The sequence below is a fragment of the Haliotis rufescens genome, unplaced genomic scaffold, assembly GCF_023055435.1.
Source record: "Haliotis rufescens isolate VD_foot unplaced genomic scaffold, xgHalRufe1.0.p SCAF_1, whole genome shotgun sequence".
Taxonomy (NCBI): domain Eukaryota; kingdom Metazoa; phylum Mollusca; class Gastropoda; order Lepetellida; family Haliotidae; genus Haliotis; species Haliotis rufescens.
In genome coordinates, this window is record NW_025963779.1 from 78,338,615 (window position 1) to 78,364,773 (window position 26,159).

At 40.5% G+C, this 26,159-nt stretch overlaps 1 protein-coding gene across 2 annotated transcripts in view; it reads left to right on the top strand.

The window, feature by feature from the left end:
* The window catches only part of LOC124147889 (phosphatidylserine synthase 1-like), a 141,512-nt gene that overhangs the window by 80,555 nt on the left and 34,798 nt on the right, over positions 1–26,159 (top strand). For both annotated transcript variants that reach the window (XM_046518730.2, XM_046518729.2), the window contains exons 3-6: positions 11,448–11,492; positions 14,133–14,251; positions 14,986–15,144; positions 15,664–15,815. In XM_046518730.2, the coding sequence (XP_046374686.2) occupies positions 11,448–11,492; positions 14,133–14,251; positions 14,986–15,144; positions 15,664–15,815 (475 nt within the window). The remainder of the gene's footprint in view (positions 1–11,447; positions 11,493–14,132; positions 14,252–14,985; positions 15,145–15,663; positions 15,816–26,159) is intronic.

A 26,159-nucleotide genomic window follows, 5' to 3' on the forward strand; every position in this document is an offset into this window, starting at 1 on the left:
GTACTCTTGGCAAGATTAATTCAAGTGAATGCTTGCAGCTCCGACAGATGTCATCCCGACTTCATCACATTGAAAACCTTCAGTGGACTGACATTGACAGGTTCATTTTTTCAAAATATAAAGTCCGTGGCCTCACTGAAAATGATGAACACTCCCTTCAAGAAATGTACAGAGCCCTCTATGGCGAAACAGTCGAGACTTTGCCGGCCGTTAGGGAAATAAAAACTCTATACCTTGGATCAGAAGTCTTTGGATCTGCCAAGTCTCAAAGTGTGAGATCTTCTTACATCACTGCCTACTGGACAGACGGGGACGGGAAAATTGGTTGGGGGGTTTCTCCGAGACCTGGAAAGGTATTGAGATACCTTCAGCACTCAGCAAGAGTTGACGGCATAGAGAAGAGACACATCCTTGCAGAAGTTCAATAGTATCGGGAACTTGAAGATAAACTAAAAAACCATTGTGGCCGACCAGTGGAAGCCTGGCACTCTTCCATGTATGTTGACTCTGGTCCATCTTCGTTTATACCCATTCAACGAATTAAGGGTAAATTCGTTAAAATTGAGGGACAAATAGGTACCAGGACAGTTACATTTGTGTCACCAAGGGACAGATTTGTGTGTGTGTAATTTATTGGTTTATTGTTGTTGTAAAGTTTTGCTTTAAATAGAAATTTTAATTGTACATTCTATATTTTAGTTCTTGTATGTGTATTATTGTAGATATAATTGTATACATGTATGATCATTACCCAGTGATGTGCCCAAGTGTTATTTATTGTACATATACCTTGAACTATGACATGATATCCTGAATATAAATTCACGTTCATCCTGTGTTTTGTATTTTTGTTATTTCTGCATGGCTTGGTGAAATGTAAGATTTGGAATGAACACCTCGACAGCAGTTTAGTTATAATGCTATCAATTTATGGATTAGTTCTGAGAAACAGAGAGGGAAACAGCCATATATAACAGGGTACCAATCCGGTGTTCAATCGCATCGCCATGTCTGATAAAGGTATATTCGATTTGTAAAATAGCACTAGTAAAACCACGATGCCTCTCTTGTGGTGGTGTACATCCTGTGATAAATTTCAAATCATTTATGGTGCTAAGTTCATATTACAAAATATTTGAACAAAGCGCAACAACAAACTGAGAACCAGAAGAAGCACCAGTAGAAACATAATTCTTAATTTATTGAGGCTTACATCTTTTATGTGAGCTTGTTAAACAACCAAGAGAAATTCACTGTACTACGCTATATACAAATTAAATAAAAAATCTACCCTCAGTGACCTTTATTTTGCATCTTTGAAATAAATCATGATGTGTTGCGATATCTAAATATTGCCAAAATATATGATGGCCATAAGTATGATACACTTATGTAACGTATTACAGATGAAATGTTTTCATCGACAAATGAGCTTGGTGACATAAAATCAAATATGTAGACATATAAGTCCACCATGTTCCGTTATACAAGCCTACGAACTGAAAGAAGCGGCAATAAAACCATGATGTGTTGCCAACACATCCTAACATTTGAAAAGTATCTAATGGGGTATTTTATGAAAGCATTCGTTTGAAGCTTTAAGCCAAAGATGCACTTGAAAGAGTGCATTACCGACGTAATAATAATCTCAAGTGCACACAAGTTGAAGAAGCGGCAGTAAATTCTTGATGTGTTGCACCGTCAAATACATTTATAAACAGTATTATGTATTCAACTAAAGCGTTGGGATAGAATATTGCAGCAAATCCACTTTGGAAACGATCTGAACAGCTTAACCAGCAGACAGAAGAAGCAGACATAAAATCACCTATGTATTCAAACATTTCCAAACAAATCCAAACAAATCCAAACATTTCCAAACATTTCCAAACATTTCCAAGCTTGGAAATATGACCTTTCCAAATTTTGGAATGGTCATATTTCCAATTGGAATGACGGTATTTCCAAGTTTTGGAAATGTTGGAATGGATGATATTTTGTCCAGTGTACAAATGCATGCATTCTTGAAGAAGTTGCCATTTTTATTTTTCATAATATTGATAAATGACGTTACTTAATCACATCCATGAGGCGTCAGTTGTATTGCTAAATTAATGGCTCCTTGATATGAAACATATCTGTTCGTAACCAAACTGTTTTTAACAATAAATTGTTGTGGCTTTTTCTATGTATGATAGTGCTTTTACTGCCTTGATAATGTCTTCGGTATGGTCTTTTTATCCCTGCGTGTTGATTATGTCTGTTTCTCTGTTTGCTACAGTCTGCTACCATGTTCCGAGGCCCTGTCCATATGGTAATAGCTTCTGCATGGTGTACCTTTAACATTCACTTTGCTGTAGTCAGAGGCCTGTCCCAACAACATTGACGCCCTCTTGGCCGTTGACAACCATTTCTTTGACGAAAATAACAATGACATGTATGAGATGAGAATGAGTTATGAAAATGCATTATTCAGTGAATTATTCAGTGAATTATTGTGTTAATTGCAAATTCTGATCCACAAATATGATTTTCTTTCACAATTGTAATATTAAACTTTATATGCTAATTCTAGTAGGGGTTTTGTCTTGGAGCAAAATAATTCTTAAACATTTAATGGTCTGTTTATATAGAATATCTTCAGTCCTGATCAATCAAAAGTAATTTTTTTAAGCTACGAAATGTTCTGTACAGAAAGATCAGTGTTATTTCGGTCGAACATTTTGTGCCTCTTTTTCGGTGGTTTTTGCTTACTTTTCAACTGTTTTGCCCTACTAGTCTCTCCACAGATTGCACTTTGCTTTTCCAGAACACACATGTATTTTTCTCTGCTAGAGTCGTGTGAGCTAGATATACGCTACTTGTAGATTATTTTTTAAGTGTGATTTTGTGTTTTGAAAATACATCTGTCCTTTGTTTAATGCATGTAATAGAGTCAGTGTTACAAATGCTTGGACAGTGAAAATGAATACATTGAAATTACTATGAGTTTATTTCATGTAGACACAAAGAAAGGATTTATTAGCTATAAGTTAATCTTCGACAATGGTGTAAATTACTGTAAACCACCTGTGATACGTATATGGATGATGACTTAAGTTTGTTGTGAAGGAGTATTGAAATGAAAATTCACAAAATCTGATATTGTTCGCAGGCTAAAGTAGGGTTGTCTTCATAACAGCAATTGTAATGGTAAACTTTTGAAGGAGATACATAGTGTTTCTGCAACTTTAAAAGTAAGACCACTTTCCTGAGAGTCGCGGTGAAGAACACATTATTTGCTTGCCATGCACACTGTTTAGGTTTCCTGCCACGGGTTGATGGTGTGGTCATTAATTCTTGCTGAAATATGCTGGACGCTTACTTTCTACATCCATTATCACAATTAGTCCCATTACAGCAGCCTTAAGAAAAGGAGTCCAGGGCCCTCTTGCACAAATAGATCTCAGTGCTACAACTATCTTTAGTAGTATGGAAGTTACTATCGTCTTGGCAATAAGATCGCTTTGAGCAAGTGGGCCCTGATGTCACAACCCTGATGTTCGAAATTGAAACTGCCTGGAGCTAACTTCAGGGACCCTAGTCCTGCTCCATGATGTGTTTTTAATTTGACTAAAACCATTAAAAAAATATTCAAAAAGACAAGTCTTGAAATCAGCAGAAGAAAATAGTTATTTTCAAAGAGAGAAATATGTTGTGAAATATTCAGATCTAGTGAAAAATTGCCTAAGTCTTGGCCTGATGTCATCAGAATTTCAGTACAGTAGAACATGGATATAACGAACTATAAGGGACCAGAGAAATAAGTTTGTTATATACGTTGTTCGTTATATACTTTGTTCATTATATACGTTTTCCCTCGGACACACCCGCCATCTTTGCTAAAACGAAACACAATACACATACATGTTTATACACGTTTCCTCCCGCATCTATCGGTGATTCAGTTAAAAAGTACCAAATGCAATGGTCGGAAGAAATTATTTTATCAGGATAATGTATTCATATATCACCGAAATTAATGTAAACATTATTGAATGCAATTTAGTTGTTTGACAGATTAGATTAGTCCAATTACATCGACAGGTAAGATTAACATAATGCAAGTTTAACAAGGTTGAATCGTCACCAGTGATCGTGTTGATTCACTGCAATTGCTTTGATTCGCGTCTGATAGTGTACAGCCAATTGTCAGTGACACTTGACACTGAGTGAGATTTCTCAGTTCGCTATGCACGTCACTAATTAGTGGTAGATGGGCTTGTCGGTGATCAGATATCAGTTCACTATATCTGTTAGTTCGCTATAGAGAGTTTGTTATGTTTGTAAACTTTATATCATCATATAGAGGAGATAAATCAGATTTTTTAACAGTTCGTTGTATCCGTTTGTTCACTCTATCCGTGTTCGTTATATCCGTGTTCTACTGTATAGTATGATTTAATCTCAAGGACCATTCGGATAAAGAAGAGAAGTCCTTAGTCTATACCAGTCTGTGACTTTACCCACTAAAGCGAGTGTCTTATACATGCTTTTCCGGGCGGTCGGGTAGCCTAGTGGTTAAAGCGTTCGCTCGTCACGCCGACCCGGGTTCAATTCCCGACATGTGTGAAGCCCATTTCTGGTGTCCCCCGCCGTGATATTGCTGGAATATTGCTAAAAGCGGTGTAAAACCACACTCACTCACTCACTACATGCTTTTCCGTCAATATGTTTGGATAAATCTGCAGAAAATGATGTTGAGAGACATTTATGGGTTTGGCACGGATTATAATGATAGTTTATATGTTCCTATAAATCAGCTGTATTCATGGTGGACAAATCAGAGCAAGTCAACAGGCTCTGCTCAGACTGCTGTACAAACAAATCCTGTTCCCAGACAGCATCTGTTGCCTTGCAGCCTCAGTTCTCTGCCTTCTGCATAGCTTACATATAATAAGACAGACAGTTCCCGAAGGAGAGGTTACAGACCACTTGGCCATGGCAAATTAATGCGATGAGGGGATGGTGTATGGCCCTCTGCCTGCAATGCAAGCCCAGTTGTGTAGATGTGGTACACTGTGTCGGTGTGGTGAGTTGGATTGGATGGAAGTTAAACTCCAGCCCCAGGGAGAGTTCTCCAGAATTTAAGCTTGGTTATTTTGTATTGTACTATTTTGTGAGCTGTGAGCTGAATATTGTTCCTGTATTGAGAAAGACATGAAATTGGACATAGGTTACATGAACTGACTAATTATTAGGGGTGAAATGATACAGGAAGACTGCGATACGTATACAAAGGCGGCGATGCACATATTTACGTCAAATCATGTGGAAATTTCTTGACTATAAATATTGCAGAACAAGTTCATATGGAAAAGCTAGCTGTAGATACAGGTTCGTAGTGGCCATTTTTATGAACTTGGAATGCTAATAACCACATATTTTGCAATCTTTGACGAGTAGTAAGTAATATGTTTATGTAAGTGTATCGTTGTGTATTGATACAGGAAAAAACGTATCATATCGTCGACTTGTCCGATTCAGAAAATGTTTGAATTTGATCTGATCGAGGTTAATAATGCAATGTAGTATACTCATCTACTGTATCTTGTGCTCTTGTTGATTGCCCCCGTGGGATTCCATGGCCTTCTGTTAATATAGGAATCAGGTGGTCACAATGTGTGACAGATTGTACCCTGATGGTATTATCGTTGTTCATACCATCAACCACTGGTTTCCTGTCCCAGAATTGATTGTTAAGTCAACTATAATGGGGATTGTGTGTCCATAATGCTGAGTTCTTTCAAGGTCAGTGAAGTATCAGGGAAGGCCAGTTCTCAACTGTGACATGTCACCCAGTGTTCCTGCTGGCTTTGGGAGCACTGGTGGCCCAGTCGTCTAAGGCGCCGCGATTCGCTGTGCAGAGTTGCGTCCCTTGGGCACACCAGAAACCTATGATTGTGGGTTCGAATCCCGGTTCGCCCCGATTATGTTTCTAGGTTTGTCAGCACCATACCTGTGCTCGTGGGTTTCACCGAAGTGGTAAACGTCTGAGACCTGCATCACTTCGGGCTTTCCTCCCACATTAAGCTGACACGCCGCGATATAACTGGAATAATGTTAAAAGCGGCGTTAAACCTAACTCACTCACTCACTCACTCCTGCTGGCTTTTGAAACTGTCGGTCATGGTGGACTGGCAACTCTAAAAATTACCAGTCCCCCCAAGATTTTGTCAGTTCCAACTTTCAACAAATAAAAAAACGTATAAAAATTATCTGGTTTTAATTTTTTCAACATTATTTTCAGTGCAATGACATCATCTCTGAAGTAGTTAGATCTACATGTCATTCACACAATCTTGAAGTTACAATTTTCTCCCTTTTTTTTTAATATTTCGAGACAAAGTCACTACAAATAGATATTTAACCTCAAAGCAAAGTGAAATGTTATTTCCTTGCACCCTGATGGTTAACAGACAAGCTGAGTCACATTTAGGTTACACACAACCAAATGTTTTCACATAGACTTCTATAGTAACGTTATATTTTTTAAAAACTAACTAAGCATTCAACAGCTATTACCTGAACGTGTGTGCACAGTTTGGCCTTAGAGCAGCAATAAAACCAAAAAAAATGACCAGCTTAGCCAGCTCCTTTTCCGAGTACAGGAAGCTAAACACACCACCCCAATTTCGCACCAAATGTCACCTACTTGAAAATAGCTGTGGTCACATTCAGCATAAGTCATCATGTTGAAAAAGACAGCACTAAATAGAGAAACACATGGTCAGTTTTAATAACTGGATGGATGTTCATTTAAAAGACATAAAAATCTTACACAATATCCTCCAATCACAGCCTGCAGATATGTCTCAATCTGCACTGAAGGCTCCCTACGAAAACCGCACTGTCCCATCTGGTTCTGATTTGGTGTTGTAGAACCTGAAGTGAAGGTCCTCTGTTAAACCTTAGAAATAGAAAGACTGAGCAGGAATCTTACTACCCATGTCCTGCCTCTGGGAGCTACTTTGACACTCCCAATGGGATACAGGTCAGAAGTGACCCCAGCAGCCAGTGCTTGTGTGTCTTTGTATCCTGATGGCGTGGATTGTTGCTTACAATATTGATCACTGGATAGGCTTGTCCAGTTTATATTATATACAGGCCGCCGTCATATGTCAGGAATATTGCTGAGTGCGGCATTAAACAATGAACATATAACTACCGTATTCGACGTAATAAGCGCCCCGCTCTAATAAGCGCCCACGGCGATATTTGCTAATATATTGGCAAGTGAACAATCCCAATTAGCACCCCTTCCGATTGATCAATGTACACAAGACATATTTATTCGTGTATAATACGCACTCGTGTGTTATATGCACCCTTAATTATGGGCAATTAAACAGTATATAAACAGTTCAGGCCGTCAGCATAAACCACGAAATTTATCTTTCAACTGTTTTTTTTCACCAAAATAATATTCTAATAAGAGCCCCCTATTTCTAATTTTGAGAGCGCCCTGGGCGCTTATTACGTCGAATACGGTAAGTAAAAATGTCAGCCTTTATGGTGTCCATCTTGGGAATATATGTACGTCCTTTATGGTGTGTAACAAGAATAAGTTAAGTTTACGGCAGTATGGACAATCCGTGAAGCCTGAGAGATTCACAATATTTCTGGAAGAGAAATGATATTAATTACATTGCGAACCCCGGTCTTCAAATTACCATCATAATCTGCTGTTATTGACAGTGTCATGTTTACCTGATAGGCTTTGGAAATTTGAACTTTAAGAGGTAAAGAGCAGTACATCATTTATGCATTTGTAGTCAACAAATGGAGCTATTTATGGGACTTAGTACCTGAGATAATGGCCCTGTATTAAGGTTAATTGAGGCTCCATCAATGACAATAACCCTGATTTCTGTGGGCAATATGGAGGCTTTCATCCTGACTGGTCATTGACCAGTGGCATTTGAAAGATCATCAGTTATATGGGTTGTGTGTGTAGTTTTCTCATCAACAATATTCATGTCAGAACCAGAACTATTTGGACTTTGAATTTAAGCCATTTATTTGATTTAAGAAGCATTCCATTGAGTTTTAGTATTTTTGAAAACAATGTCATACAATTTACTACAAACAGTATTGCTATCATTTTTCTCATGATTTTTTATCGAACATCATTTTTTATCGAACTTCATATTTGGCTTAGAGTCTCAAAGGTACTGCTTGAGGCTTTCCACCTTCCATTCCTCATCATAACTACAAACCAGATCTAATCTACAGGTGTACTTTATCATGTTTCTATCACTGATTGGTCTTGAGTGTTTGTCAGTGCGGTGTACATGACAATGTGTGTGCAAGCCTCTCGATGCCGACACACTATATCCTGCTTGTGTGACCACCAGCTGAACACAGCCTGACTCAAGTAATGATGGTCATCAACCGAAGTATCTCAAAGTAAAAATCACATAGTGCATAGCTGGAGGCTCTTGTCAATAAGAGGTTACCATTTGATCACATGGAGTACATTTATATCCCAGTAAGGCCAAAATAATAAATATACGTTTCCTGTTTCCCAACCGACCTAATCTTGAGCCTCTGGCCCAGAACAATTTTTCTTATTTTGTTTATTGCGCCATACTTTTCCACAGTTTATGCTATTTGCTTAAATGTGCTTCTCTATTGATAAACCTATCATTATTTTCAATAGGGTAATATTTAATTTTAAAATATATAAAATTTAAATACAGTCATTTCAAATTAAAATTTCAGTTTTTCAAAGAAAAAGGTTATAAACACAACCCTGAAACAACTTGCTAACACTGTTTTGATATGGGCTGAAATAGGAAACACACACATTTTGTTTTGGCCTAAATGTAGTGCAGACACTACATCGTGTACCTTTCATGCACAGTGTGACATTTAACAGTGCTAGCCTCTCATCGTTTTACCAGACATAATGTCCCCATAATGTATTGTCACTTTTCTTCATGTAATAATTAGCTCCTGAATGTTCCAGTGTTGTCATCTGTCACTACATGGGACTATCATTACTTCCACAATTAGTTCACTATCCCTGAGAGAGTGCTGGGTAAAGTCCTGATCAGGCCATGACCCTCCTGTGTGAGCTTGTTGGGCTTATTGCATGCAGTGACACCAAGAGGTAGTGTCTCGTAAATCAGTTCCCAAGGGAATTCAGGACACAATAGGTCTCTGGTATCCCATACTTGGGGCCAGAGCTACCAGTAACGAGACATCCAGTGTTCACACAACAGTCAGTGGTTTGCGAGCTGGCGTATACTTGATAGGTGCTTGGCAATCCTGTGGAACAGGACAGTTTTGAGGTTTGGTCAAAAATTGCCCATCAGTGCAGTGATGTTTTCTAATTAAGAAATAAACGATGTGTGGGAGTTGTTTATTCTGAAATCCGGCAGTGTTTTTTACTGTACGATAAACAACGACCACGAGTCGTTTATTTCTTATATCAACTATGTATCAACTATGTACAGCCTTAATTCAAGGTGATAAGATTAAACTTGGCATGAAACTTCTGTAAGGATGGGGACTTGCTGTGAAAAGGATTTGGTCAAGATTTTTCAGGTGCCTAGGTCTGCATTCATATTTTTGTACGACATGGTTTATTTGTGATCATCAGTTTCTGTGGCATTTTCATGTTTCTGAACAAATGCTCCAACATCACATGTGACTTATTCTTATGTCAAAGGTTATGGTCATCTTTGATGTAACTGAAAAATATTTGGATCATACTTTCTCTTGATGGTCATATTCCACATGGACCTGGGTAAATCATTTTGGCACATTCCATGAGAAAGGTCAAAGATCAAGGTCATCAGCTGGAAAGAGTGAGTGAGTGAGTTGGGTTTAACGCCGCTTTTTACAGTATTCCAGTCATATCGCGGCGTGTCAGCTTAATGTGGGAGGAAAGCCCGAAGTGATGCAGGTTTCAGATGTTTACCACTTCGGTGAAACCCACCAGCACTGGTATGGTGCTGACAAACCTAGAAACTAGATTGGGGCGAACCGGGATTCGAACCCACAATCATAGGTTTCTGGTGTGCCCAAGGGACGCAACTCTGCACAGTGAATCGCGGCGCCATAGACAACTGGGTCACCCGTGCCCCCCAGCTGGAAAGAAGTTGGTTTGGTGGTTACACTTTTTCAGAAGGTGTATAAGTGTTTATCATTAATCTTAGTGCATGTTCTTGTGTTAAATGTAGAATTCTTGATAAGGAACTACAGCTGTGTAGAGAACTTGTCTTGATGACTGTCAAGGTCTGAGAGCAATGTTTTGTGAGCAAAACTGGTTTGTTAACATTATTGGAGCTTTCAGGAAATTGCAGTGAAGAGGCTTGTTTTGTTTTTTTTAAGTCTTTGTACAAACACCTAGCATGTCTGCAACGATGTTGCTGGAATATTGCTGTCTGGCATGAAAAAAATGTGGCAAGCTTCATTTTGCAGGATAATTAGACATTGTGTGATAATTGCTAATGGTGATGTTAATTGCTAATGTTAAAGTATTAATAACAGGAACTATACCTACGGAACATATTCAAGAAATAGTCACATATCAATCATTCATTTTCTGAGATGAAGTTTCTTTAACTATGCACACAGATGTGATGGTGTTTGAACTTTATTAGCCTGTAATGCACATTGGCACAGTGGTTAAGGTGCTGCACCGATGTTTGGTTTGAATCCCAGATGTACACAGTAATTGACATCTGATACCCCATGTTACTTCCAGCATTCCTCTTACATCATGAGACCACCTCTGTGGTCAAGTGATAGAGTGTCTGCCCAAAGAGTGGAAGGTCGAGGGTTCAATTCCCTGCCTTGTCTTTACAAAAAACGTTAAAAAATGGTACTTCTTTTTACCCTGCTTGGCACTCAGAATTAAGGGGCTAAAACAAAGACTGTTTGCTTCGGAGTCAGGATACTCCGAAGCATAGTAACTCTGTGGGTTAGCGCTGTAAGATCGGCGGCATTAGTCCGGATTAGCATGTGCTCTGAATCAATCTTTGAAAGACTTTAGTTAATCTACCAGGTTTGTCCTGAAAAGTGATCATAGCACTCAGGTAATGACTCAAAACTCGCAGACTTTATCATTTGTGACTGCCATAATTATGCAAAGAAAGTCTTATGGCCAATATTGAGGATAGGACGGTTCCAGTGTGTGACCTAGCTGACTGTTTGCCATCATACCCCAATGGCAATGATCATTTGCTCACGCTATCAACCGCTAGCCAAGAGTTGCCTACATGTATTTACGGGCAGGTATGACATTACTGGAATGTTGTGAAGAAGGAGGTGTAAAGTAGCATCCACTCATTAAATTGCTGTAGTATCAGAGGAACTGCTTGAGAGCATGTAATCAATAAACGTAACTCCAAATGCAGTTACGACCAAAATTCTAACAACTGTTTCTCTGTTGACAGGTCCATTCACACGTCCCCACCCAGCCATATGGAGGATAGTGTTTGGTAAGTATTGTCCAGCAGACTTCTCAAACACGTTTACAAAGCAGACAGCCAACTTGACACTTGTTCAATGGCCAAGCATGTGAATTTAATCTTGTTGTTTTGTTTTGTTGTGAAGCTAACCTGTGCACAGTAATTCATTGTCTCTCTGTATTAAATATCAAGTCGCTGTGACCTCTCTCAGCAGTGTGATCAATTCTCGCTTTGTTCTTGGGATTTGGGACCGACTCTTTATACAAAAGTGCAAATGTACAAATGGAGAGTACAAATTTGACAAACATGTCATCGCCCACATTTGGGTCTCTTCACAGGGAGGCAAGCCCCCACTGCTATATGGTAAAGTTAACAGTCGCTGATCAGTGCTGATCTGTACTAATAGTTCCAAATGAGCATGTGTCAGTAATGTCAATAAAAAACAAAAACAAGTATGCATGGTAATCAAACGTATGTTAATGGTAATAATATGCAATAGTCTCTTTGAGAATATTTGTATAAGCTAAAGGAGAGGAAAACATTGAAATGATAAGCGAACCAAAGGTGAGCGACGTCTGCCATTTCCTTTCACAGACAACAGGGCCACCTCCAACTATTTGGTAACTTATCTACCATGTCTATAAGTACACATTGTTCTGAGCTCTGCTTGGATGTTGAATACTGCAAGTCCATGCACTCAAACACATTGAACTGGAAGTCAGTATTGTTACATCATAAAGTAAGCATGTACTACACTGTATTGTCTTTCTCTATTGGGCAAACTGTCAGGTACTGTTCCCTGTGTTAGGCAAGCTAATTGTAAGTGTGTATAACTCACGCTCCCCTCAGCCTTTTTCTTTGAACATACGTATGAATTGCCGATGCTACATGCTGTTGTTTGTGTTGTTTCAGGCATGAGTGTTCTATACTTCATGTTGTTGTTTTTGTTGTTTCAGGCGTGAGTGTCTAATACTTCATGCTGCTGTTGTTTGTGTTGTTTCAGGTGTGAGTGTCCAATACTTCACGCTGTTGTTTGTGTTGTTTCAGGTGTGAGTGTCTAATACTTCATGCTGTTGTTGTTTGTGTTTCAGGTGTTAGTGTTCTATACTTCATGCTGCTGTTGTTTGTGTTGTTTCAGGTGTGAGTGTCTAATACTTCATGCTGCTGTTGTTTGTGTTGTTTCAGGTGTGAGTGTCCAATACTTCATGCTGCTGTTGTTTGTGTTGTTTCAGGTGTGAGTGTCTAATACTTTATGCTGCTGTTGTTTGTGTTGTTTCAGGTGTGAGTGTCTAATACTTCATGCTGCTGTTGTTTGTGTTGTTTCAGGTGTGAGTGTCTAATACTTCATGCTGCTGTTGTTTGTGTTGTTTCAGGTGTGAGTGTTCTATACTTTATGCTGTTGTTGTTTGTGTTGTTTCAGGTGTGAGTGTCCAATACTTCATGCTGCTGTTTGTGTTGTTTCAGGTGCGAGTGTCCAATACTTCATGCTGTTGTTTGTATTGTTTCAGGTGTGAGTGTCCAATACTTCATGCTGTTGTTTGTGTTGTTTCAGGTGTGAGTGTCCAATACTTCATGTTGTTGTTTGTGTTGTTTCAGGTGCGAGTGTCCAATACTTCATGCTGTTGTTTGTGTTGTTTCAGGTGTGAGTGTTCTATACTTCATGCTGTTGTTTGTGCTGTTTCAGGTGCGAGTGTCCAATACTTCATGGTGCTGTTGTCTGTGTTGTTTCAGGTGTGAGTGTCCAATACTTCATGCTGTTGTTTGTGTTGTTTCAGGTGTGAGTGTCCAATACTTCATGTTGTTGTTTGTGTTGTTTCAGGTGGGAGTGTTCAATACTTCACGCTGTTGTTTGTGTTGTTTCAGGTGTGAGTGTCCAATACTTCATGTTGTTGTTTGTGTTGTTTCAGGTGTGAGTGTCCAATACTTCATGCTGCTGTTTGTGTTGTTTCAGGTGCGAGTGTCCAATACTTCATGCTGTTGTTTGTATTGTTTCAGGTGTGAGTGTCCAATACTTCATGCTGTTGTTTGTGTTGTTTCAGGTGTGAGTGTTCTATACTTCATGCTGTTGTTTGTGTTGTTTCAGGTGTGAGTGTCCAATACTTCATGTTGTTGTTTGTGTTGTTTCAGGTGCGAGTGTCCAATACTTCATGCTGTTGTTTGTGTTGTTTCAGGTGTGAGTGTTCAATACTTCACGCTGTTGTTTGTGTTGTTTCAGGTGTGATTGTCCAGTACTTCACGCTGTTGTTTGTGTTGTTTCAGGTGTGAGTGTCCAATACTTCATGCTGTTGTTTGTGTTGTTTCAGTTGTGAGTGTCCAGTACTTCACGCTGCTGTTGTTTGTTTTGTTTCAGGTGTGAGTGTTCTATACTTCATGTTGCTGTTGTTTGTTTTGTTTCAGGTGTGAGTGTCCAATACTTCATGCTGCTGTTGTTTGTGTTGTTTCAGGTGTGAGTGTCCAATACTTCATGCTGCTGTTGTTTGTGTTGTTTCAGGTGTGAGTGTCCAATACTTCATGCTGTTGTTTTTGTTGTTTCAGGTGTGAGTGTCCAATACTTCATGCTGTTGTTTGTGTTGTTTCAGGTGCGAGTGTTCTATACTTCATGCTGCTGTTGTTTGTGTTGTTTCAGGTGTGAGTGTCCAATACTTCACGCTGTTGTTTGTGTTGTTTCAGGTGTGAGTGTTCTATACTTCATGCTGCTGTTGTTCGTGCTGTTCCACAACAAGAAGGATGTCCGTCACATGTTGGTGTGGCTGTACCCAGAGCTCAGAGACGAAGGTCCTGATGAGACGGTAGGATGGAAACAGTTCATGAAAAAAAATATGAACAGAACAAATGTATATGTATATTTTTACTATGAAAATATGTGATCAAAGAACGTTCAACCTCTCACTGTGAGGTTTCTGGGTTAAAACAGCTAGGTCCATTCGACCCATGTTTGTTGTAAGAAGCAACTTAATTGATCTGGTTGTAAGGCTCATTGACTTGGTTAATAACATGTTGTGAGGCGTTGCTCGAACACTGGTTTGTCTGATCCATAGCAACAACTTTGACTTAGCCTGAAAATGGCAGTTGTGCTCGTTCCTGGAGCAGATTTCGAAAACCATACAATATCTCTTGCCTTAAACACAATGGGTCATGTCGTATTGGCAGGGAATATGATTATTTAATGCTTGTTATTTCTGTTATGACTAATATCCTGGTTGCAGAGTTTCAACCCTTGACACACCAGAAAACTGGTTATGGGTTCAAATCCTGGTTCCCCTCGATTATCTTTGTAGGTTTGTCAGCACCATACCCATGTGCATGGGTTTCACCAAAGGGATAAAAGTCTACATCATTTCGGAATTACCACCCACATAAGGCTGACACACTGTGATATAACTAGAATATTGTTCAAAGCGGTGTTAACACAACTCACTCACTCACTCAATCACTCTTTTGTTTCATGGTATTTAGTGTAGTGTTTAACACCAATTGCATGGATATACCGCCAGTCTCAAAAACTGTTGCTTTCTGTTGCCAGGAGTATGCTGTGAACTGTTCCCAGATCACATGGGCGCGGTTGTCGTCGCACATGGACGTGTTCGCGTTCAGCCACTTCATGGGCTGGGCAATGAAGGCGTTGCTCATCCGGCACTACGGCATCCTGTGGACCATCAGCGTCATGTGGGAGATCACAGAGGTACGTCTCTTTGGAAGACTGATAAAATACGTCCTGGTTAAGATGGTATGATATGTTGCTGGGTTTCCGATAAATTCAATTTGAGGACATTGATATAATGATATAAAAAATGTTGTGAAGATTGTTTTTTCAATTGCAGATAGATTCACATTTGAGGATATTGACTTATTAACCTAAAAAATGTTCTAAAAGATTGGGTTTTTTAATTGATTAGGAAAATGTCATGGAAAATCCTGATTTTTTTCTGAAATGTCCTATGGTGATTTCTTCCTCTGATGTTGGTTTACTAATAGTTTATTTGAAAAGCGTATTATTTCTTAGTCTTTGGGGTTGTTTTGCAGCATGAAAATGGCATTTGGGCATGGGGGTGGAAGAGGGGCAAAAAAAGAGCAAAAGAACATTAATCTTTCAACCATCGTACCAGTGTACTTGAAATCAGTTTTCAAATAGTTTTCTCACAATAGTGCTTTGATATTCTGCGATCTGCTTGTCAGTTGAGAGTCCGACCTTCTCTTACAGATGGCGTTTGCCCACCTTCTGCCCAACTTCGCCGAGTGCTGGTGGGATGCCTGGGTGCTGGACGTGCTGCTGTGCAACGGCATCGGGATCTGGCTGGGGATGTATGTGTGCAAGAAGCTGGAGATGAGGAACTACCACTGGGAGAGCATCAAGTGAGTGTCCTCGCAAGAGCTGAATTTGAATAGGGTGTCGGGTAGCCTTGTGGTTAAAGCGTTCGCTCGTCACGCCAAAGACCTGGGTTCGAATCCCAACATGGATACAATGTGTGAAGCCCATTTCTGGTGTTCCCCGCCGTGATATTGCTGGAATATTGCTAAAAGCGGCATAAAAACATACTCACTCACTCACTCACTCACTAGTTGAATGGGGTATGGCTCTCAGTGTCCCAAGAACATCTAACTGCCAATTACTTTCGAACCCTGGTACCTGTACCTTGTCTCCATTATGTGGGGATTCTGGGTAAGAACTGGTCCTCATGCTGGTCATAAGAGGCTAAATGGATCGGGCGGTCAAAATCTGTGACTTGGTTGATTGTGTGCCTGCTTATTAAATTGCTCATAAAAAAAAGACTGGATTGTCTGGTCCAAACTTGATTATTTACAGGCTGAGGTCATATAGCTGGAATGCCACTGAGTGAAGCACTAAGCAGCAAACAAACAAACAAAAGCTCTGTTATAAAGCAGACTAGGTCACCAGTATCAGCTGGTAGTAAGAGCTGAGTAAACTGAGGATTAGCAGGTCACAATGGCTGCTAATGAAACTTATATTGGGACTTCTTTTTTCTTACTGTGTGGTCGTTCCCTTGGAAAGGATCTCAGCTGTGAATTATGGCAACTTGGCTTGTGTGTCAACAAAATCACAATTGTAAAGCATTGCTTGAACTGTTGGTCACTGTTTATAAGTGCCAAGCTCCATCTGGAAATCTTGTTCATGTTCCACCAAGCAAACTTAACGCTTGACTATCGCTGGGTCGCTCGTAAGTGGTTATTGTACGCAAATGTTAGAGCGTGGGAATAATTGGTTCTGGTTGACTAAAACAGCTGTGTGCTGTACATACAAACTTAGATATATCAATTATATTATTTCAATGTTTATGTTTTATCATTTCTATTCCTGTCATGCTTCTGTTAATTCATCGAGCACAAAAACAATTGTAGAAAGTGTTACATTCATGACAACCACTGCTTTCAACTGTCACTGAAATTCCATTACATCCACATGATTTATTTACCTTCAGGTACCACAACGTGGTTTAATTGATGCAAATTGAATATGAAGCTGTATTTCTGCTTCAAACTATTCATAAATCTATGCACTCTATGCATTGAATTAACTTTACAAAAATAGATGCCAATTCGATTTTTCAAAGCAAACACAAAATAACTCAGTCAATGATTTCAAGATTTATTTATTGTAAACTCAATGTTTGTTTGTAATTGGTTGTTAAGGTTTGTGTCCTGTTACTAATTAGCAAAACTATCAGTCGTTAATCAGCACCCTATGCTTATTAATTCATAGGAGTGGGGTAGTCACAATGACTGTTAGATATCAATATAATTGGATTGATGACCTCAAAGAACGATGCTACTGCTGTGTCCTGATGATTGTGTCATCCAATGGCTTGAATCATTTCCCACATGAGGGGCCGACCTTTCCATATGAAGAGTTGTGGGGTTTAGAGTGCAAGTGGAAAGCCCACCCCACCCTGCAGGTGGAAAGCCCACGCCACCTTTCAAGTGGGAAACCCCACCCCGCCCTGCAAGTGGAAATGCCACCCCGCCCTGTAAGTGGAAACCCCACCCCACCCCACCCCACCCCGCCCTGTAAGTGGAAACCCCACCCCGTCCTGCAAGTAAAAACCCCACCCCGCCCTGCAAGTGGAAACCCCACGCCACTCTTCAAGTGGGAAACCTCACGCCACCCTGTAAGTGGGAGTTACTTCAAGCTTTCCTCCCACATAAGCTGTCTCCCGTGATTTGACTGATGTACAGTCATCGTATCCCAATTGCGTAGATTGATTCTTGTGATGTCGATCACTTGATTGTCTGGTCCTGACTCGATTATTTACAGACTGCCATCATATGGCTGGGATATTGCTGAGTGTGGCACTAACAACATACACTGTCATCCTTAATGTTGCTGACAAAGCCATACACCAGTAGAGTCCTGTACGCCTTGCCAATAGTTAAGTATCATAAGGACTAGCAGAAATTTGCCATTTTTAAGGGATTTGCTATGTGTTATCATTTTGAGAACGAGTGGACTAAAAATGTTAGTTTCTAGTGCTGTTCTAGAAACTATGTTTCTAGCATAACATCTCTGTCAGTGCATGCCCGATTTTAATACTGATTAACCATTATCAATTCTGTTGTCACTCTGTATCATGGCATTTGGTAATTAAAAACCTGTTGTCAATATGGTGGCATTAATCATTCAGACCAGCCAATACGTTGTCAAGACTTCACAGCGACTTCAGCAATTAATGATAATAAGTAGTCTTGGGCTATTGATACATTTGTGAATCTCCATAGTGATGGCATCTACCTGAAATTTTGTTAAAAAGTGGGTTTCTTTTTCCATCTCAGCCTATTGTGACAGCATGCGGAGCTGATATTGGCTGCCACTTGTTGTTTAGCTTGCTGATCTTCCAAATCATAAATGGAAGTCAGGCATTTGACAGTGGGACTTAACAATATTTGAATATTTAAATAATAAGGCTTGATCGAGGGTGCTTTGTCCATATTTCTATAAGGGCCAGTCAAACAGCCTGGTTCACGTGTCAGATACCTCAAATCAGCACATCGGCTTTGAAGCTCCTAACAGCAATACTTCATTCGATCTATAAATCTAGCAGGCTAATGAATGTGTCACACAACTGGAATTGATGGAGCTTGCTTCATAACTTGTCATATGCAAACTGCTTCTTTCCAATGTACACATACCAGCAAATTACAAGTACATGACATGAGATCAATGTTTCAAACCATGTGCCCAACCCTCCATGATTGATAATTTTTGCATCCAAATTGCAGCAAACCTGGCAATGACACACTACATTGAACACTGATTCAGTGTTAGAAATTTGCACTAGTCCTGTAGCCCCTACCAAACTTCCCAATGGTAAAGGTATCCTAAGGACAAGTAGAGATTGGCCAGTTTTAAGGGATTTGCTTTATATGATCATTATAAGGACTAGTGGACAAAAATTGTTAGTTTCTAATCCTGTGATTAGGCTTGGATTCTTGGCTTTTTCTGAATAAAATATCAGTTTGGTACTTAAACAATGTGGCTTCAGTGAATATATTGTTGCAGTCAATGATCCACCACAAGTTCCACCTAGAATTACCTACAGTGATGTTACATTTGCAATTATTTCCTCTAATAAGTGGAGGCACGGGTGGCCCATTCGTCTAAGGCGCCGTGATTTAGCTGTGCAGAGTTGCGTCCCTTGGGCACGCCAGAAACCTATGATTGTGGGTTTGAATCCCGGTTATGTTTCTAAGTTTGTCAGCACCATACCCGTGCTGGTGGGTTTCACCGAAGTGGTAAACATCTGAGACCTGCATCACTTTGGGCTTTCCTCCCACATTAAGCTGACACGCCGCGGTATAACTGTAATACTGTTAAAAGCGGCGTTAAACCCAACTCACTCACTCACTCACTCACTCTAATAAGTGCCAGGTCTCCAATAGGTGCATTCCTCTAATCAGCACCAGGTACAAAAAGTGTGGGGTATGTCTCCCTGGAATAATATAAGTTGAAGCAGGATCCTGAAGGGTACATGAGGTGTTAAGAGTCCTGCGTTAGGTTTTATGCCATGAGCTGGAGGCATTTATCTTTTAATATGACATTGTAAAAGAATTTAAACAAACTCAAAATTGATAAGAAAACAGCTGTTCGGTTGAGCTGAGGTTAGCTTGCACTATGTCACGTGACTTCCATTAACTTGGGGAAAAGTGTGCGACTTTTTGCTTTGAAGCAGGGTATGAGGGATTTATTCTGTCTCTCAGAAATCCACATGCAGCCTGACTTGCTCGTGGTAGGGGTATAAGGGGTTTATGCGCCCGCTGAAAAGTTTATTCTGTTCCAAGGAGTGCTACATCATATTTTATGAAGATCACATGGACTAATTAAATCTCATCATTCTGCCATGGAGGTATGATAAATACAATTATTAGTGTCTGTAGCTTATGCAACACTGCAGTTGAAAATTTAAGTGCAGGTCTCTAATTACCACTGGGCCCCATTACCCACTGGGTATGGGAACTTGTTCAAAGAATATGCACCCTAGGGTCTTATTAGAGGCAATATGGTAAGCTGTAACTGTGATAACTGCAGGCAAAATAATATTCGCTAACTCATTAGATAATATATTTGTTACTTAGATCTCATGTACTATTCATAAAAATATGATACATGCTTTTTTCAACACAGAAAACCACAAAGTTTTGGTGATCAGTTTCTCGAACTGTTTTGTTTCCTAAATGATGTGAGTTGTTAGGTTTCTCATATGCCTGTCTTCCTGTATATAATGTAATATAATCCTGGCAACTGGGCGATACGACTAATATGTCTCCAGTTGTTGTGGGCTCAAGTGAAGGACACAGAAGGGATGTGATATAGGCATATTCAACACACGATAGATGGACATGTACTTGGATTCACATTACAAACCCTCAGAAAGGAGTAACTGATCCTTCTACTGTAAGATTCAGTCCCAGAACAAAATATGCTGCATATGATATTTGTTGACAAATATGTATCTCAGTTTCATATTACACAAGTAGGAAAACAACATCTGCAGATGATTATGCGGAAATTATTCCTATTTCATCAGTTGATTGGGTGCAAGCATTTGTCATGATTAAAAACAAGAGGTCATTGGTCATGTTTGTATATTAACCGGTAGGGAGGACATGAGGATTTTCTGACAGATAGTTTGAAGTCATATTCCGACAGACATATTGTCGTGAGTATGCTGAGAAAAGGCTTTGAAACAGGAGATTAGCCATGGTTTCCCTGACTGAACAGAATCTGGTCCACTGTAGGTAATTGCCTTGAGGTAAATCTATGGAAATATATGGCATAGTTGAGTTTCTGTCTGTGTGCATAGGAAGATGATTGTCAGTCGTGTAGGAGGGGGAGAGGAAGTACTGTGAGCTGTAATTGAGGGGTGGGGTTGTACTGTGAGCTGTAATTGAGGGGTGGGGTTGTACTGTGAGCTGTAATTGAGGGGTAGGGTAGTACTGTGAGCTGTAATTGAGGGGAGGGGTTGTACTGTGAGCTGTTGTACTGTGAGCTGTTATTGAGGAGAGGGATTGTACTGTGAGCTGTTGTACTGTGAGCTGTTGTACTGTGAGCTGTAATTGAGGGGAGAGGAAGTACTGTGAGCTGTAATTGAGGGGTAGGGTAGTACTGTGAGCTGTAATTGAGGGGTAGGGTAGTACTGTGAGCTGTTATTGAGGGGAGGGGTTGTACTGTGAGCTGTAATTTGAGGGGAGGGATTGTACTGTGAGCTGTAATTGAGGGGTAGGGTAGTACTGTGAGCTGTAATTGAGGGGTGGGGTTGTACTGTGAACTGTAATTGAGGGGAGGGATTGTACTGTGAGCTGTAATTGAGGGGTAGGGTAGTACTGTGAGCTGTAATTGAGGGGTAGGGTAGTACTGTGAGCTGTAATTGAGGGGAAGGGTAATACTGTGAGCTGTAATTGAGGGGTGGGGTTGTACTGTGAGCTGTAATTGAGGGGTAGGGTAGTACTGTGAGCTGTAATTGAGGGGAGGGGTTGTACTGTGAGCTGTTGTACTGTGAGCTGTTATTGAGGAGAGGGATTGTACTGTGAGCTGTTGTACTGTGAGCTGTTGTACTGTGAGCTGTAATTGAGGGGAGAGGAAGTACTGTGAGCTGTAATTGAGGGGTAGGGTAGTACTGTGAGCTGTAATTGAGGGGTAGGGTAGTACTGTGAGCTGTTATTGAGGGGAGGGGTTGTACTGTGAGCTGTAATTTGAGGGGAGGGATTGTACTGTGAGCTGTAATTGAGGGGTAGGGTAGTACTGTGAGCTGTAATTGAGGGGTGGGGTTGTACTGTGAACTGTAATTGAGGGGAGGGATTGTACTGTGAGCTGTAATTGAGGGGTAGGGTAGTACTGTGAGCTGTAATTGAGGGGTAGGGTAGTACTGTGAGCTGTAATTGAGGGGAGGGGTAATACTGTGAGCTGTAATTGAGGGGTGGGGTTGTACTGTGAGCTGTAATTGAGGGGAGGGGTAATACTGTGAGCTGTAATTGAGGGGTGGGGTTGTACTGTGAGCTGTAATTGAGGGGTAGGGTAGTACTGTGAGCTGTAATTGAGGGGAGGGGTTGTACTGTGAGCTGTTGTACTGTGAGCTGTTATTGAGGAGAGGGATTGTACTGTGAGCTGTAATTGAGGGGACGGATTGTACTGTGAGCTGTAATTGAGGGGAGGGGTAGTACTGTGAGCTGTAATTGAGGGGAGGGGTTGTACTGTGAGCTGTAATTGAGGGGAGGAGTAGTACTGTGAGCATTGAGGGGAGGGGTTGTACTGTGAGCTGTAATTGAGGAGAGGGATTGTACTGTGAGCTGTAATTGAGGGGAGGGGTAGTACTGTGAGCTGTAATTGAGGGGAGGGATTGTACTGTGAGCTGTAATTGTGGGGAGGGGTAGTACTGTGAGCTGTAATTGAGGGGAGGGGTTGTACTGTGAGCTGTAATTGAGGGGAGGGGTAGTACTGAGCTATAATTGAGGGGAGGGGTTGTACTGTGAGCTGTAATTGAGGGGAGGGGTTGTACTGTGAGCTGTAATTGAGGGGAGGGGTTGTACTGTGAGCTGTAATTGAGGGGAGGGATTGTACTGTGAGCTGTTAGTGTGGGGAGGGGTAGTACTGTGAGCTGTATTTGAGGGGAGGGGTTGTACTGTGAGCTGTAATTGAGGGGAGGGGTTGTTCTGTGAGCTGTAATTGAGGGGAGAGGTAGTACTGTGAGCTGTAATTGAGGGGAGAGGTAGTACTGTGAGCTGTAATTGAGGGGAGGGATTGTACTGTGAGCTGTAATTGAGGGGTGGGGTAGTACTGTGAGCTGTAATTGAGGGGAGGGGTAGTACTGTGAGCTGTAATTTGAGGGGAGGGATTGTACTGTGAGCTGTAATTGAGGGGTGGGGTAGTACTGTGAGCTGTGTTTTGAGGGGAGGGATTGTACTGTGAGCTGTAATTGAGGGGTGGGGTAGTACTGTGAGCTGTAATTGAGGGGACGGATTGTACTGTGAGCTGTTATTGAGGAGAGGGATTGTACTGTGAGCTGTAATTGAGGGGAGGGGTAGTACTGTGAGCTGTAATTGAGTGGAGAGGAAGTACTGTGAGTTGTAATTGAAGGGAGGAAAGGTAATACTGTGAGCATATTTGAAGCTGTTGGTTTATTAAACCTTACTGGAAGTATTTTGAAGCTGATACAATGAACTGTTTCGAAATTCCAAAATTGTTCCAAATTTTATAGCTGAATATATAAGACCCAGGCATGATTCTCCACGTAATGTTACACAATTGCAAGATGTCTGTGACCAGGCCTTTGAAATCGCAATCACTTACGCGCTGAATGACTCAAGTGACAAGACCTGAATAAGTTGTTCAAGGTTAGAAAGCATGGATCTTGCTTCACATTTACATCGGTGATTTATGAGTTTGTTGTCTTTGATGTGGATGTAGTAATGTCAGGTCAATATTTGCAGGGTAGGTTCAGTGCTTGACTTACATTTGAATACACGGTGCTGCTGATCATAAAGAGCAGTGGCACATCACCACAGTGGCTATGTCTGCAGTGAAAACAAGGAAATCAATGCCTCTGATGGATAACGATATTGTTGGGGTTTGTGGAAGTTGTTCAGCGATCCTCAACATCGCCACAATGACATTACATTAAGACTGCTGCACTGTCTATTATATGGAGATTGTCGTTGTGATATTTAGCTGATTGGCTTTGATGAGCACTTCATGTTTCACCCTCAGGCAATGCAGCTGATTGATATTTGACATGATACCAGATATTTTGGTTTTAGATAAACTTGCATGAATTTGGGTTATTCAAGGAATGTATTTTTTAGATATTCACAGATACAACAGTATGAAGTGATTTATTTTAGGCAGAAGACTGGAGAAGCATGGTGCTGTTCCTGAGATACATACCGTATTCGATGTAATAAGCGCCCAGGGTCGTAAATCTTGTGGTTCATTCTGACCTGAAATGATACAAAAGAAAAGTCTGTTCGTATTATACACGGGAGATATTTTTTTCCATGATTTAATTGCCCATAATTCACATGATTAAGGGTGTGTATAACACATGAGTGCTATTATACACCAAGAAATAGGTCTTGTGTACATTGATCAATCGGAGCGCTTATTGGGATTGTTCACTTGCCAATATATGAGCAAATATTGCTGTGAATACTTATTAGAGTGGGGTGTTTATCATGTCAAATACGGTACTACTCATAAGAAGTTAAAGAACAGTTGACAGTTTTTTATATGACTCGAGTTGATCTGCCATAGCATGACATGAAGTAGAACACCTGATTTTTCATAAGACTATACCTAATATATTAGTCATATGAAAAAAATCAGTTGTTCCTTAACTTCTTGAGAGTAGTATATTATTCCCGTGTTTTGAAGGTGATCTTCTGTGTAGGGTCAGTGACTTTTTTAAGTGTCTGTAATTGATTGTTGAATAATGTTATTCAGTATTAGATGTTTAGGGGTTACAGATCTGTGGTGTTCGATGATCAATTATCAGCAGTGATTGATTGGAAATGTTTGTAATTGATCTCGGAGAAAATGTTATTCATTATCGAATTTGTATTTGAATGTTAGGAGGCCAGTCATTAAACTAAATATAATGGAAAACCAATGCTGAAATGGCACAAGACCCGTGAAGACCCGGGTTAGAATAGGCCTTCAGCAAGCCATGCTTGTCATAAAAGGCGACTAATGGGATTGGGTGGTCAGACTCGCTGACTTGGTTGATGCATGTCATTGTATCCCAGTTGTGTAGATCGATGCTCATGGTATCAATCATTGGATGTCTGGTCCAGACAGAATTATTTACAGACCGCGGTCATATGGCTGGAGTATATGCTGAGTGTGGCGTTAAACAAACAAACAAACAAACAAACAAACAAACAAATGGCACAAAATGACATGGTTATCAGAACAGTTAGAATAAAAGAAGAGAGGGAAAGAATATTGATGACGATCTGAAACTATATGAATGATCTTTTAGATATTTCTTGACTAGGTTTCAAGGCTAATGTACCCCAGCGGGGATTCCGGTTTAGAATAGGTCCCCAGCAGCCTGTGCTGGTTGAAGAGGCGACTCACTGGATTGAGTGGTCAGGCTTGGTGACTGGGTTGATTTTGTTTCATCGTACCCCTTCTGATGTTGCTCATGATATTGATCACTGGATTGCGTGCTATGTCAAATGTACTGACAGAAAAGCTTATTTCCCTATTTTTTCATTGTTCCCTTATTCGGAAGAGAATTCATGGATGTCAACTTCCTCATTATGAGGAACGCAATGTTTCGGAGTATATGCTTTCGCCTTCATCAGCGGAATGAATGCTATGACGCAGAGAGCATCTATATGTACATGTAAGAACAACAAAAGTAATAAGATTAAGATAACAAAAGGTGGAAACTTAACAAGGGAAGCCAACAGATCATTGGTGCTGATAGGTGATTAGCAATAGACAATGGAAGCCAACACTTTACAGGGACACTTTACTTTTGTTGATCTTATGATGAAGTCGAGTTGGTGAAGATGTCTCACGTCTTTCATTCCTTGAACTATGGAACTTCCTGGCTCTTCATTATCAACGTACTAGTTGTTGTTCATTACCATGAATTATAGAATTTCCTGTTTCTTCGTTATGAGCTGCATTTCCCTGGTGTTATTGATTACAGGGCGATGTGTCACCAGCTCCATCTGGTTGACTTGCTGTCATTATTCACTTGCTTATTCGATGTCATTCAACTAGACAAGGCCGTGGCTGCACTTGATGATTGGCTTCTGGCCAATCCTATTGTCTCTTGATTGAGGTGACCCGAGAAGATCTTCAGCAACCCATGTTTGCCGTAGTGAGTGAGTGTGTATGGTTTTATGCCGCTTTTAGCAATATTCCAGCAATATCACGGCAGGGAACACCAGAAATGGGCTTCACACATTGTACCCATGTCGGGTATCAAACCCGGGTTTTCGGCGTGTCAAGCAAACGCTTTTACCACTAAGCTACCCATGCTTGCCGTAAAAGGCGACTAACAGGATCGGGTGATGCCGACTGAGAAACGATGCCGCGGTTTAACATGAATCCCACTCGGACACTGTAAACCGACTCTGAGCTGACCAGTCCTTGTTTTTGCCCCTTAATGCCAAGTGCCAGACAGGGTAACAACAAGTGCCATCTTTTAACATCTCTTGGTATGACACAGCCGGGGA